Source organism: Aegilops tauschii, chromosome 3 (genome assembly GCF_002575655.3).
Source record: "Aegilops tauschii subsp. strangulata cultivar AL8/78 chromosome 3, Aet v6.0, whole genome shotgun sequence".
Lineage (NCBI taxonomy): Eukaryota > Viridiplantae > Streptophyta > Magnoliopsida > Poales > Poaceae > Aegilops > Aegilops tauschii.
Genome location: NC_053037.3, coordinates 605,730,413 through 605,746,878, shown reverse-complemented (window position 1 = coordinate 605,746,878; position 16,466 = coordinate 605,730,413). Strand labels below are relative to the sequence as shown.

Here is a 16,466-nt window from a genome sequence, read left to right as displayed (position 1 = left end):
ATGTGCGTGCGGGAGACACGTAGGCACATATATGTGTGTATAGAGGGCTAGTAGAGACCGTGTGTGTGTATATATGCATGTGAGAGAAATAGTGTTTCCCAACTGAGATTAGTGAAAAGAGTGGTACATAGTAGTCAGAAAGAGAGAGAGAGAGAGATACAGAGAGAGCATGTGCGTGAGACACCCCGAGAGAGATTGTGAGCATGTGTGAAAGAGAAATGCTGATGCATATAAAGTGTGTGCACTTATGCGGTAGATAGAGAGAGATATAGCGCGTTTGTGAGAACGGGCCGAGGCATAGTGCATCTACGTGTAAAAGGCGGTTCTACGCATTAAATTAAAATATAAATTGCATTATTATTTTTGATGAGATCATGAATTTTGCAAATTGCGTATGGACAAAAATCGGTCTATCAGACACCCATACTCTATTGAATTCTAGCATGTGCATGTGTTTATTTCATATTATCGATCCATAGAGTGAGAGCGGTTTGAAATACAGGCAATGGATGCTTTTGCAATTCATATATAAACATTAGTTAGTGCACTCCATGTTGTTGGTGTGAAGAACTTTATACATTTGTCACTTGCATGGATACATTCCAAATTGCTAGCTACGAAAAAGAATACATGTCGAATTCAACATACAGGGGGTTTCGAAGATTCGAATTCATAGGAAGTGCATTCATCTATTTGAACCTGAGATAATGGCATTTGTAAGTCAGATGTAAAAGGGGGCATCAATCTTTGTTGTGCATTTGAACATGCTATATATATATATATATTCATACGCATGTCTAACTTTATTTTTGCAACCAAGGAGATTATATCTGGAACCATGCATGAACTGAGGTAAGTTGCATATTTTTTAATATATACTCGTGTACAATGTATATTCAAATGTACCCCCTCCATTCCAAAATAATCGTAGCTTTAGGATTTTCAAGAGTAAAGATTTTTGAAGATGGACAAATCCTGAAAGTTCAATTCAAGAGAACCGAAAACGTTAATGCTTCTGCTCCCAAATATTGAACGAAGCGCCAAATAGGCCTCTAAACACCCGAAACCGCGCGAGACTAATGTTTGGTGGTAGGAAATTACCGTCCTGACTCTGTCCCGTGTAGCCTATCGGCCCGATGTCCAACGGTCTAAACCGGGGTAGGTTTGTAACTTCACCAAGACGCCAGTCTCAACCGCCTCCGAGAAGCATTCATACGCCGTGCGCGCCTAAACACCCGTGCGCTCGGCCGAAATCTATCCCGCCCACATTTGGGACACCTGAGATTACTGTCCTACCCCCAACCCAAAGTATGTCCGAAATTTTAGATGGGGGCAAAGTTTGTAACTTTCCCCAAGTTTCAAACAAGCGCGTCCCAAACCAAAACATTGTTCCCCCTTATTTCCCCGCCTCCCTCCGTTTCCCCATTCATACTCCGTGGGCGCCAAAACGCCCTCTCCACCAGGCGCGAAACTCCAGCCTCCTTCGTCCTCCACCCCATAGCGCCCAATCCACCGCTGCCCTCCTCCATCACGCCGGAGACGGTACCCCGATGTCGTCGTCCAACGCAACCGCAACCGCAATGCCCTCAAGGACTTAGAAGTTGAACCCGAGGGAGAGCTGCCTCGACGACGCCGACGCCGACGTGCGCCGTACCAGAACCACTCCGTCCACACCGTCCTGCACCTCACTGCTGCCGCTCCACTGTCGCAACCGTCCACCGCACCGGAGCTGTTCCCGCTACGCCGTCGTTCGCCACCTCGGATCTAGTTCCCCGCCGCCGACAGACGGGAACTGCACCACACTCAACAATTAGGCCATGGGTTCGTCCACTACAAGAAATATGTCAACTTGTGACCCTCACTATTGGCCGCTGAAAGGTCATTGTTTTTCATTTGCGACCTTTTTTTGACCAAAAACAGAAGGTCAAAAGCTGGCGGTCGTATATTGAAATTAACGACCTTCTGTAAAAGGTCGTTGGTTCTTCGACCAAAATTTTGGTCACTAGCAGCCTCCCAGACCACGTAGGCATCCAGCGTGGCAAGCTGATGTGGCACAAGAATCAGCCCGGTCCGATTCGGCGTTTTACATGGGCCGAGCCCAACAATTCGGCCTTTTAATGTATTTTTTCCTGTTATTTTTCGCTAGCTACATGGGCTTGGGCCATTGGTTTGGCCTTTTTTGCTTTCTGAGGTGCAGCCTTTTCACATTCTATATATTTTTTATTTTCGGGTTTTCTTTTTTTTGTTACATTCAATTTTCAGATTATTGTAGTCAACTGGATGCACATTGTCATATTCTTCTAGGCACTAGGTCCCAAACATCAGGTTTTAATTTTTCACAACTTGTAACTCAATGATATACCAATCAGAGAACACATTTTAAATATATTCAAATAACAGCCAAATCACCGATGTACCAATCAAGTTTATTACATTCCACCATCAAAATATAACCATGCAATATTACACCAATCACAATATAGCACTCTACGGATAAAACGCTCAAGAAGTACAGGCATGTCTCCAACACCTTCACGCCTTCAACCTGCAAAACACCTTAGCGTCTCCAACACCCCTTGACGCCCTGGTAGGTGACGACGATGTGGTAGTGGTGGAAGTCGCCGCCAAGGCCGATGGCGCCTGCGGTGTCCTCGTCGAAGCAGGTGCGCTGCAGGCCACATCATCATATATAAGCATTAATATTTCCGTATTACTACACAGGAACTACAACACTAGGAGTACACAGCAACTAGTAGCAGAACTAGAAGAAATAACCAAATTGAGTGTACACCAATATCATCAGGAACATGAGTATAACAAGCATCTTGCTTTACTGGGATAAAGTGACACGGCAGAATTACTAGGATACAGTGACACAGCAGCAATAAGACAACATATTATGTGCTACAGGCTGACATTTCCAAAGTGGCACGTATGATATGCTAAGGACTTGTTGATCTAATCCAGGTTTTGTTTTACAAATTAGTTTTGCTGTAAATTCAACTAGAGTTCAAGTTATAAACAGTTTCTTTTTACTTGCCATCTTTGTTTCTTCTCTGTGACATTTAGTAGCACACAGGAGTATATCCTGCTGTGCCTATGCATTGCAAGAGCCAAACCAATACTAAATATTAGTGCAAACCTAACATACTTGAACAGCTTGGTCAGGGCAAGAACAGACCTGATGAGCTCTGAAGTTGAACGAATGGTGAACGAGCCCGTGGAGAGGCAGAGCACCTGCATTTGACACAAACTGCTAAGGATCAATACAAACCAAACACACTATTGATATTGTACAGAAATGGGTAGTAGGATTCAGAAAGTGTGAATGTGATACAGTAAAAATTGCATGCTATGCACATCAAGTTAAAAGGCACAAGTTATATAGTAGCCTCAAGCAGAGCAAGTGTACAGCAAGTTGATAAAAGAATGCTCAGTCTTGCCGTGGACTCACAATCCACATCCAACAGCCCACCATCTCGTATATACACCCAAACCATAAAAATAGCGGTCAAACAGCAAGGTAGTGCAAAGAAATTAAGTAAACTATTGGCTATTAAGTAGTATACTCATGTGGTGAATTTTATGGAATACTTAATCTATACTCTGCATCTACCAAAAGCAAATCTCCTTGAACAGGTTATGATGCCAAACAATCCAAAGGCATCTAACTGAAAAAGGAAAAAGAATGGTGCTTCTGCTGCAGTGAATTGAAACCCAAAGCACCCCCAAACCATAGAAGACGAAACTAGCTAGCTCTAGGAGAACTAAAACGCTAGCTGCAAGCAAGGAATGGAGGAATGGATGGTCACCGTTACTGAAGTTGATGCTTCAGGAGCCCGCCGGCGTGGTGGTTCAGGTGGTCGAGGAAGAAGAGGAGCATTACTGCATAATCATCATGAAACAATAGTGATTGAGTAAATCATAAAGCAGAATAACAAAATCATAATTAATCTAAATCGACTCAGAATCAGATAGCATATGATGAGCATGTTTACATCTTTTACTAATCAAAGCACTTGCGTGCACACCGGCAAAACTCTCCACCTGCTCTGTCTTCACAGCGAAGGAAGCGAGCCATAGAAAATTTAGTACTAGGGGTTGCTTCAACTTCCATACTAAGAATTAATGTAATGTATCATGACAACTTTACCTAATCCTTGAAACAAGTGTGCATATTATTACTTTTAGTGCCTCTACGAGTCATGATCCCGACCTCCGGGTCAATATGTAACACATTTTGCAACTGATACTAGTTCACATCAACTCATTTTTAAGAAAATATAGCGTCCTAACTCCTAGTTAGTTCAAGAACTGCCCAAATTTTACACACCTCATCTTCCTGAGGACACTGGACATCTCCTCTCTTCTTCTTCTTCGCCCTCTTGTGGGTACCCAACTTTCGCTTCGCCGCCTTCAGGGCACGCTTGTCCTTGCCAACCTTGAGAAGCTCAGTGATACGCTTCTCATACGGAGCAAACCCAGCGACCTCCCTGATCAAGTTCCTGACGAAATGCACCCTCTTGGTACCTTTCTGCAAACCAAAATGGTAACCGGTCAGAACAATGAGAATGAAAAACATAAACAGGAGTAAACATCACAATAATATGAATTCTTACTACCACAAAGGATCTATTGCACTTGAGAATGAAGGAATTGTCACATATTCAACCAATTCAGAATCTAAACTGAATTTCGTCTACCAAATAAACTAGAACACCTCAAATCCAGTCTGCTAAGAGTATGTATTTATCTACCAACAAGAAATCGAGCCTAACGCTTGAAACCCGCACAGCTCAACAGAACAGCACAGGCACAACCACAACAGCACCAGCGTCATCTGTATGCAAGATGTTTCTCGGATATCAGCACAGGCACAAGCACAACAGCTCTGCAAGGCTTGATTTAACACACTGAGGAACATTATTGATTTAGCAAGTGCAGAATACCATTACAATGCTCAATTCAACTAACAGAAACATCCTGAGACGATTTTATACGAACAATCAGGAACACGAAGTGCAGCACAGCAAGTCGATCTACGATATCTATCAGTTGCATCTAATTAGGCACCCCGAAAGCCTACCCGACGGAGAATGGCCCGAACGGCGAGATAGCACGGCGCTGGGTTTCGGAACCTGAAGGGGAAGGGATCGCGCCTGATGGCAGTGGTCGTGTTACCTGCGCCTGCTTCGCCCTCACGTACGGGGAATCCGCCGCTGGCGCGCCCTCGGCGACCGGGAGCATCCGCCGCTGCTCACCAGCGGGGTGACGCGGTAGGAGCAGCAGCTGGCGCTCAGGCGCGGGGTGAAATGGCTCCTGGGGATGGTGAAGCCGTCAGGGGTGCCGGGGCTCCACCTCTCCGCCGCGGCTGGGGGGGGCGCCCTCCCCCTCCCGCTGGTGGCGGCGCCGCCCTCGAGGTGGCTGCTCAAAAGGATCTACGGAGAGGGAGGGGAAAGGATGCCGGTGGTGGATCGGAGGCCGGGGTGGTCGCTCATGGCTGCAGGAAGATGTGCCCGTCGGATCTGACCGAAAGAGACAGAGGAGGCCGGTGAGGTTGGGCGGCTCGCTTGATCTGCTGAGGGGGCGACTGGGTGGTGGAAGGGAGGGGCGGTGGAGGAGGAATCCAGATCAGGAAGGGGGCGGCGGCGAGGAGATGGGGACGAGGGACGAAGGAGGCGACGGGGGGAGGGGTCGATCTGAGCTAGGGTTTGGGCTGCGGGTGGGGGGTATCTTTTTTTCTTTTTTTTTCTTTTTTTCTGTAGATAGATGGATGGATGGATGGATGTGGGATGGAGAGATGGATGGATGGATGGATGGACGCCATGTCATTGATCCGTGGACAGAGTTATGATTGGTTCAGAAAATCAGTGATGTAAAATAGTTTTCAAGTACTAAAAATAGAGGGATTTTGTGAAGTAGCTATCAAAAATATTTTGCAAAAGGGCACCACACAATTTTTCACTAGAGTTAGACAACATTTTATGGATTAGGACCAATTTGTATGCATTTTTCATATTTCTAGCTATTTTTTAATTATTTTTTGAGTGGCAAAAATGTTTTTTTGTGAAGAACCTACCAAATAATTGTTGCAAAATTGCACCAAATAAATTTTCTAAAATATTAGGCCATATTTAATACACAATTGACCAAATGGTTGGGTGTCAAAAGTTTTCATCCACCTCTCGTGAAAAAGACAAATTTCTGCCAGTTCAGGTGGAAGCGGGTCAAATTTGAACTGCAGCTACCTCATAGTTTGCTCTTTATTTTTTCAAAAAATCATTTTTAGGTACAAAAGTATCTATTTAATCAGAGAAACACAAAAAAAATCCCAAGATTCAACCACTAGATAGGAACGGTCATGTCTGCCGTTTTGACCGCATTTTGAAACGGGCATAAAAAATTCAGAAAAATTCAAAAAATTGGAAAACCTTCGCATTGTGTCATTATATGTGACCAAGTTATTAGAAAAAATTATAAACTTGTAATATGGCAACTCTTTTAAAAAAGTGTTCTCAGAAATGAGCTATCATGTGTGAAGATTCACTTTCAAGCCAAATGATCAATCTTATGGTCACATTCATGACATAGTTTTTTCAAATGTTCTCATATAGTGCACAAAGGGGCAGCTTGGAATGGAAAACAATGTTGCCTAAGGAAGTTTTCATTTTCTTTGGACGAAAAATTCATTTTCCATTTTTCGAGTGCCCGAAATGATTTTTTTTGTGAAGGACCTACCATATATTTGTTGCAAATTTGTACCAAATCATTTTTATAAAATACTAGGACATATTTAATGCACAATTGACAAAATGGTTGGGTGTCCAAAGCTTTTATCCACCTCTGGTGAAAAAGACAAATTTTCGCCGGTTTAGCTCGAAATGGGTTAAATTTGAACTGCGGCTGCCTCATAGTTTGCTATTTACTTTTTCCAAAATTCATTTCTAGGTACAAAAGTATCTATTTAATCATAGAAACACCAAAGGTTTTCCAAGATTCAACCACTAGCTAGGAACGGTCATTCCCGCCGTTTTGACCGCATTTTGAAACAGGCATAAAAAATTGGGAAACCTTCGCATTGTGTCATTATATGTGGCCAAGTTCCCATGAAAAGAACAAACTTGTAATACGGCAATTATTTTAAAAAAGTGTTCTCAGAAACGAGCTATCATGTGTGGAGATCAATGGCTTTCAAGCCAGATGATCAATCTTATGGCCACATTCATGGCATAGTTTCTTCAAATGATCTCATATTGTGCACAAGGGTGCATATTGGAATGGCAAACAGTGTTGCCTAAGGAAGTTTTCATTTTCTATGGACGAAAAAACCATTTTCCATTTTTCGAGTGCCCAAAAGGAGGTTTTTTGTGAAGGACCTCCCAAATAATTGTTGCAAAATTGGACCAAATCAATTTTCTAAAATACTATGACATATTTAATACACAATTGACAAAATGGTTGGGTGTAAAAATTTTTGATCCACCTCTCGTGAAAAAGACAAATTTCCGCCGATTCAGTTGGAAGCGGGTCAAATTTGAACTGCATCTGCCTCATAGTTTGCTATTTATTTTTTCTAAAAAATCATTTCTAGTTACATAAGGACCTATTTAATCATAAATACATGGTTTGGTGGTGATACGTCGAGGTTTGGGCGGTGGCCGAGGGCCCCAACTCTAGAGCGCGTAAACTCGCATGCCCCCCGCGTGGTCACCGCGTGACCGTGGCGTTGCCATGTGTTCTGGGCGGCCTAGGCATGTCTAGTGGGTTGGGCACTCCCCAGGTAGGTGCTAGGAAGAAAATTACAACATAAGATTCTCACGAGGAGACCGATCGATGCTCAAACATGAATTAGCAGCCAAGTGTTTGATTAGCGGTACGGGAAATGTACATGGCTAATGGGCATGAGTTTTCGCTGAGGATGATCAGTTACTAAGAAGACTGTCTTCACAAATTTTCAGCTCAAAAGGAGGAGCCTATGTGGTACTTGCTTTGCAAAGTACCACACTGTTCATAAATACGAATGTTGAAGCTGGGCTCAAAATAATGAATTGATTGAGCTGTCATTTGGTGGAGGATGGTTATTTGGGCATAGGAAATCACCGTAGAAAATGGATACTATTTGGACATGCCAAAGTGGTACTTCCTTCACAAAGTGTTGTTCTGAATAGAATAGGAAAATGAATATTGTTGAATTATTTTTGAACTAGGCAAGGAAGGTTTTTTACATATTTGACGAAGATATGACCCAAAGAATTTATGAGATTTTTTTGGGAATTTTGGGAATGACAGAAATATAGGTTGCTTCACAACCTGGGGCAAAAATTGCCACATGGACATGACACATAGGCAAAACTGATGAGGTGGCGCCTAGTCATAGCAACCCACCACAATTTACAAGGTTATGACCATCTATATTGGTCGTGATCAGCTAGAAATAAGGCAGCGGACTAGTGCTATCTGCTTTATGACCATTTCGTGTAAGGAAATTACGACCTTTCTGACCAAAATGGCCGTTATAGTTTAGGGTTTGGAGCCCCCCGAACAGCTTTTGACCAATTGGTCTGAAATGGTCATAGATCTATGACCAATTCTTCCAGGGTCACTGACAGAAGGTCACTAGTTGAATTATTTCTTGTAGTGGTCCAAGGCTCCACCATCCTCCACAACTTCTCGTTTCCAGCGAACCACAAGAAGATCGTTGGAAAAAACAGAAGGAGGACACAGCACTACCAGCAGAAAGAGGTACTCCTCTTCCCTTATTCGTGCAAACCTTCCATCTCTGCTCACATCGTATTCATCCCACGAAAGAAACTAGTTGAGCGCTTCTTACTGCATCTTCTTCGTGATACTAAATGCACAAGGTTTCCTCCCTTTACTATTTCACCTTTGCTAGAGGTCAGTAGCCCGCCTGGATTTCAATTCAGGGTCAGTCGAACTGCAACTAAAAGAAGCAGCACCCGCTTAGGCGCGTGGAGCACCTAGTCCGCCTTTTCGCCGGGGAAGCGGCGCATCGGTGTCTATCATAGGGGTGTGGGGCGCAGGAGCTGCTTGCGCCTGATCTGGAGGTCGGCGGGGCTTGAATGGATGGCCGGGGGCGGTGCCAAGCACGGCGGTGCGGTGAGGTCGAGGGGAAGGCGCAGGCAGGGGACTGGACCGGGTCGTTGGCGTTTCGAGGAAGATCATCAACACTGACTGGTTGGAGGTAGATGAAGGCGATCTGCCCGTTCTTTGTACATCAGACGGTGCAGAAAAAATGGACTGACCTATTTGTTTTCAGTTGGCTGTTATTTTCATATAATCCAGTAGTAATTTAGTGTGCCATGCATGTTGTAGAGCTATCATATGTCTCCCGTCATTTATTTCTCACCGACCTGCTATCTGCTACCTTTACATTATACTAATTGTGCACACACTTCACCCATACTCACACTATTGTTTTTTTTATGCATGGGTATTTCAGACTCTGATGCAGTGTTGATGAATGCAGAAAAGAAAAGATAGAAGTCGCTCCAGTGTAATTCGAAGATAAGCACTAAGCGTTTCAGCGCTCTAAAGGGTGCAGTGTCAGCAGTTGGAGACAGTAAACGTAGCTCTGCAGTTGATGATCTCAATTGCCACACACAACCATCCCAGGTGCTTGCTTTAACTTCGTGTTGTCTGTGGTTGCATGTTGCATATGGTGTCTAGCTTGTATTGCTTCCAGTTTGGTTAAATTGCATCTACTTACTTTACACATTATACCTTTGATAATGACATGCCTTCCTGTTTTTGATACATACTACATATGTCTATTAACCATGTTCGTACATCAAACTAATGCTCTTTTGTATCCCTCGTCAATCACTTATGATGAGACAGTCACCCCGGTGGGTTACTGTGAGACGCCCTACTCGTTTAAAGAGTGCAGTGTCATCCTCCCCACATGATTCTCAAGAAACAGCAAGGCTAAATGAAGATAGTCAACGTAGCTCTCTAGTTGATGACCGCAATTCCCCCACACCACCATCGCATGTGCTTGCTCTTACTTGGTAGTGTGATATGTGGTTGCATGTTGCATATGGTGTCTACCTTGTAATGCTTCTAATTAGGGTAAATTGCATCTGCTTAGTTAACACATTATTCCTGTGAATATGACATGCCTTCCTGTTTTTGGTACATACTACGTCTTTCTATTAACCATGTTCTTACATCAAACTACTTATCTTGTGTATCCCTCATCAATCACTTCTGACGATACACCTTCAATTAACAGTGTAATATTGGTTGCATCTTGCATATCATTTCAAACATGTATTGCATCTAATTTGTTGAAATGCCACTTGTAATGAGACACATCTAACTTGGTAGAGTGATTTTGGTTGGATCTTTCATATGGTGCCTAGATTGCATTGCTTCCAATTTGTTGAAATGCCTTCTGCTTAGCGTTTTTCATACATATTCCATCCTCCTACAATGTGGTTGCCATACATAAAAGTTGTGTTCGTCAGTATCATGCATCAACGAATTTGGAAGTGTGAATTTCATTCCTTTTTCTTGTGTGTTTACTTGACAAGGCAAAATCTGAAAGGACGAAGGCACAGAATGATAGTGGTCCTCTGGAGCAACCGAAATAGATGATCTCTGCAGATTCTCCTGCTACTCGTACTCCAGTGCTAGTTCCAAATCTCATCTCCCCTACTCCACAGCCCAAGGTGCTTGCTCTAACATGGCAGTGTGATATCTGGTTGTAGGTTGCATATGGTGCCTAGCTTGTATTGCTCCTAATTTGTTAAATTGCATCTCCTTAGCTTACACATTATACATGTGAATATGACACGCCTTCCTGTTTTTGGTACATACTACATCTGCCTATCACACCATGTTCTTACATCAAACTACTGTTCTTGCGTATCCTGCATCTATCGCTTATGATGAGACAGTCACGCCCGTGGGTTAATATGAGACGCGCTACTCTTATAAACAATGCAATTTCATCCTCACTTATAAAGAAGCTTGCATTGATTCTAACAAGTTCAAGCACCTTGTGCTTCGTTTACACTTTATACATCATACATGTCAATATGTCACGCCGTTCTGTTTTTCATACATATTCCATCCTCCTATCATGCGGATGCCTTACATGAAAGTAGTGTTCGTCAGTATCATGCATCAATGAGTTCTGAAGAGCAAATTTTATTCCTTTTTCTTGTGGGTTTGACTTGATAAGGAAAAATCAAGAAAGAGGAAGGAAAAGAGTAAGGAAGGCGATGATGGTGGTCCTCTGCGGCAACGTAAACGGAGCATCTGTACCGATTCTCCTTGTACTGATAGTGCATTACAAGGTCCAAGTCTCCGCTCCCCTACTCCACCATCCAAGGTGCTTGCTCTAACTTGGCAGTGTGATATCTGGTTGCATGTTGCATATGGTGTCTAGCTTGTATTGCTCCTAATTAGTGTAAACTGCATCTGCTTAGCTTACACATGATACGTGTGAATATGACACGCTTTCCTGTTTTCGGTACATACTATATCTATCTATCACACCATGTTCTTACATGAAACTACTCTTCTTGTGTATCCTGCATCAGTCACTTATGATGGGACACCTTTAAGTTGGCAGTGTGATATTAGTTTGCGTCTTGAATATGATTTCTAGCATGTATTGCTTCTAGTTTGATGAACGCCACCTATGACGAGACAGTTTTAACTTGGCGGAGTGATATTGATTGCACCTTCCATATGTTGTCTAGTTTGCAGTGCTTCTAATTTGTTGAAGTGCCTTCTGCTTCGTTACCACATCATAGGTGTGCATATGTCAAGCCGTCCATTTTTCGTACATATTCCATCCTCGTATCATGACATTTCCTTTCATCAGAGTAGTGTTCGTCAGTATCATGCATGAATGAGTTCTGAAGAGCGAATTATATTCCTTTTTCTTGTCGGTTTGACCTCACAATGCAAAATCAATAAAGCTGAAGGAAATTGGCAAGGCATTGGATGATGGTGGTCCTTCCGAGCAACTAAAACGGAGGTTCTCTACAGATTCTACTCCGCCATCCTCCCAACAAGATTCGCAAGACAACGCAAGGCTAGACAATCAACCTAGCTGTGTAGATGATGAGCACATCTCCCCTACTCCACCATCACAGGTGCTTGCTCTAACTTGGCACTATTATATGTGGTTGCATGTTGCGTATGATGTCTAGCTTGTATTGCTTCTAACTTTGTTGAATTGCATCTGCTTACTTTACACATAATGCCTGTGAATATGACACGTGTTCCTGTTTCTAGAACATAAGTGAACATGATGAGCACATCTCCCCTACTCCACCATCACAGGTGCTTGCTCTAACTTGGAACTGTTATATGTGGTTGCATTTTCCGTATGATGTCTAGTTTGCATTGCTTCTGATTATGTTGAATTGCATCTGCGTAGCTTACAACTTATACCTGCAACGATCACTTACCCATAAGACACATTTAACTTGGGACTGCGATGTAGGTTGCATCTTGCATTGTCTTCTAGCTTGTACTGCTTCTAATTTCTTGAAATGGCACTTACGACGAGACACTTTTTACCTGATAGAGTGATATTGGTTGCATGTTCATATGGTGCCTAGCTTTCATTTCTTCTAATTTTGTTGAAATGCCTTCCGCTTACTGTTTTTTCATAAATATTCCACCATCCTATCATACGTGTGAATATGAAACGCTGTCTTTTTTTGTATATATTCCATCCTCCTATCCTGTGCTTGCCTTACATCAAAGTAGTGTTCGTCTGTATCATGCATCAACCAGTTATGCAGAGCTAATTTTATTCATCTTCTTATGGTTTTGCCTTCATAAGGCAATATCAGAAAATAGGAAGGAAAAGAGTAAGTTAGGGGATGTTGGTGGTCCTCCGCATCGACACAAACAGAGACTCTCTAGATTTGCCACTGCTACTGCTAATGAAGTTGAAGTCCCAAGTCTACATGATGAGTTCATCTCCCGTACTCCACCATCGCAGGTGCTTGCTCTGAGTTGATAGTGTGACAATTGGTTTCATGTTGCATATGTTGTCTAGCCTGTATTTCTTCTATTTTGATTAAATTGCACCTGCTGAGTTTATACGTTATACATGTGCATATGACATGGCTTTCTGTGTCTAGAATACACTGCATCTATCTATCATACCATGTTCTTACATCAAAGTACTGCTGTTGTGTATCCCGCATCAATCACTCATGATTGGACGCTTTTAACATGGCAGTTTGATAGTGGTTGCATCTTGCATTGATTTCTACGTTGTACTGCTTCTAATTTTTTGAATTGCCACTGATGACAAGACACTTTTAACTTGGCAGAGTAATATTGGTTGCATCTTTCATATGGTGTCTAGCTTGCATTACTTCTATTTTCTTGAAAATCCTTCCGCTTAGTTTACACATCGTAGCTGTGAATATGGCATGCCGTCCTGTTTTTCTTACATATTCCATCCTCATACGGTTGTCTTACATGAAAGTATTGCTTATTTGTATCATGCATCAATGAGTTCTCAAGAGCGATTTTATTCTTTTGTGTTGTGGGTACGGCTTGACATGGCAAAGTCAAAAAAGAGCAAGGAAAATAATATAGTAGGGAGTGGTGTTACTCGTCGGGTGAAACGGAAAAGGATCTGCCATCGAGATTCTGCTGGTACTTATAGTGCAGTAAAAGGTCCAAGTCCACCGGCTAAATCTACAAACACAATATCACCTGCTCCACCAGCTGCAGCATCCGCTTCAACTGTACCAGCATCTCAACGAGTTACTCGTTCGTTTGCTCCGGAACTGGCCAGTTCCCAAGCTGCCTTCACACCTAACACTACTTCCAAAGCACTGCTGACACAACAGGACTTGGCAAGATCAGATGAAACTCATGAGCATCAACACCTAGACGGTACCTGACCGAGTCAAGTTGCAGTTGCATGCTCCTTTATATGTACTCTCACAGTTTGATGTACACTAGCACTTTCCATATTCGTTGTTGAACTAGCACCACGGCGCAAGCAAAAACAGACATCAGGGATAATGCTTGACAGATTAACAAAATCTAAAGGAGGAAGAATGGAGATCCATTTTGAGGCAGGTTTAAAAAGACCACGTGATGCTACAGAGTCAGCCAAGTTAGTATCAGAGGCAGCCGTTGCCGTTAGGTGTCATGCACGTATCCTCCCAACATGGATCCAGTATAGGAATGAGAAAGACAATACCCAGTTTAACACCTTCCTTGACCATTTATCCATAACTAATGTTATTCATCGCAATTAGTAATATTGTCTTGCTTTGTCCCATACTTTCTAGCTTCCTCCTAATAAGACTCACATTCTTTTTTCAACAATGAGGTTCAAGTTGGATCCGAAAGATGATGCAACTAAACAAGCATGCACTCATGTTTTTCAGTCTGCTCTGCGACAGTATCGGTACCACCTTAGAAAATCTCACTTTGAAGGCAAGGCTAACAATGAAATCGCCCAAACATGTCAAGTGGAATATATTATAGATGAAGACTGGACAGTGCTTGTTAAACACTGGTCTGATCCAAAGTATCAGGTAGGCTATATGTATTTGATCAGACCACATATTGAACTTGTATTTATGTATGTGCCTTACAAGTGTATCTTCTTCTAGGCTAACTGTTTGAAGAACAAGACCAACCGTTCTAAAGTGAAATTCCAATAGACAACAGGATCTCGTAGCTATATTGCACACTGCGAGGCTCTTGTAATAGCTGCTACTTCCTTCTTTTTTCTGTGCCATATTATCGTATCTATATTGACTTGTTCCAAATACAGAGGAAAGCCTGTGCGGACCAAAAAGAACCTGAACCGAATGCAGTCCAAATCTTCAAGGATTGCCACACCAGTAAGATGAAGGGCATGAGCACACCAGTTCAAGCCGCTGTTGTAAGTCCTTACTCCTCCTGCCTTTGAACTGATTGGTACTGTGATGTGTTCATTTAACTACTTGGTTTGCAGCCAATGTTAGTTACTCTATTCACTTTTATACACAGTTGTCTTAACGTATCATTTCACCTTACATGGTTTAAAAGAGATGAAGGATATTCTTTTGGTCTTGATCTGTAATCTAGTTGTTATGTTCACGTGCGCACACAATGATAAAATAGCCTGTTTGTTTTATATCTGTTTGCCCATGATATGAATGATGTCATACTATGTTCATCCTACTTTAAATCATGTCTCTTTATCCTTAGATATCAACGAATGTGAGGAAATAGACAATATAGTAGGCATGCTACATGGACATATGTTCCAAAAGTGATTTTATTATGTAGTTGGCACTATAATACATGCTAATGTATTACAGTAGTTCACCAAAATAAGTTATGTATAAACGTGTAACCTACTTTGTTTGTTTTTGTCTCATCAGTAACTTATCTGGTACACTAATCTACAAGTTCAAACTTTCAGGAAGCTATCGAACAAATGATAGAACAGCCACAACCACCTGAAGGTGACGAGGCTACCACCGGCACAATGTCACCTCTTGCTGCAGTGCGTCAGTATCTCTCCACTACCAGTGCAAAAAGCACCTTCCTGCGTAATTCTGGGTTGGTTGTCAAGTTAACCTCGTCCAAATCGCCTACTGAACAAAATCTTCCTGCTAGACAGAGTGATATATCTGTGCTCCAGACACAAGTCCAATTCCTAATGGACGTCGTTTTGGAAACAAGAATAGTGGTTGACAAATTTCGTCAAGATATGAATGGTTTTGAAACCAGACTATCAGACATTCGCTTCATTGTTCAAGATCAATGGCGGAAAAAAGGTGAAGATCATGCTGCTCCATCAGATTCTACAGCCTGAAACATTAGCACTCAGGTCAAATGATATGTACTTCTATACATCTGATGGTGCTTTTATCTGCAAGGACTGTAAACTTTATGCCAACAGGCCTTTTGTTGTATGGTTGGAATTTATTTTGTTGTGATACATCATTTATGATGCTGCCAAAGGTTGCAGTAATTACGACGCTATTTTTCTATAGTGTAGGTTTATCTTAGTAATGTAAACGGCCGAAAGCTTCGTAGGAGCCCAACATGCCAACATTCGTCGGGCCCATTCCAATTGGGCTAAAAACGATTATGGGTCGAAATTTGCATGTAGCCCACTAAAAATATATGGGCCTAAATCAGCATAAGCTTTCATATTTTTCTGGTAGGCATGTGCCCATAGTGGGCCTTTAACAGGCCTAAACATAATTTGGGCCCTCAGTAACAATAGGCCGTTTACAGGTGTAAATATCTTGAGCCCACAAAAAACATGGGCCTTTAATAGACCGAAAGTGAGATTGGGCCTTGATTATGCCAAATAACCCACTGGTCTTAGCAGGCCGAAATTCGGACGGGCCACAAATGCGCCGACCTAATACACGGGCCTTTAACAGGCCGGAAGTTCGGTCGGGCTAGATTATGGTCATTTTTATATGGGACGTTAATGGGCCCAA

At 42.4% G+C, this 16,466-nt stretch overlaps 1 protein-coding gene across 1 annotated transcript; it reads right to left on the bottom strand.

Annotated features, from left to right (window-relative positions):
- Nucleotides 1-2,647: 2,647 nt before the first annotated feature.
- LOC109738156 (large ribosomal subunit protein eL36-like) lies at nt 2,648-5,288 on the bottom strand. The gene is made up of 4 exons (XM_073496022.1): nt 5,182-5,288; nt 4,334-4,534; nt 3,182-3,885; nt 2,648-2,668 (listed from the first exon to the last, which is right to left on the bottom strand). The coding sequence occupies exons 1-3, from the start codon at nt 5,245-5,247 to the stop codon at nt 3,883-3,885; spliced, it is 270 nt and encodes an 89-aa protein (XP_073352123.1). The 5' UTR covers nt 5,248-5,288; the 3' UTR covers nt 2,648-2,668; nt 3,182-3,882.
- Nucleotides 5,289-16,466: the final 11,178 nt, after the last annotated feature.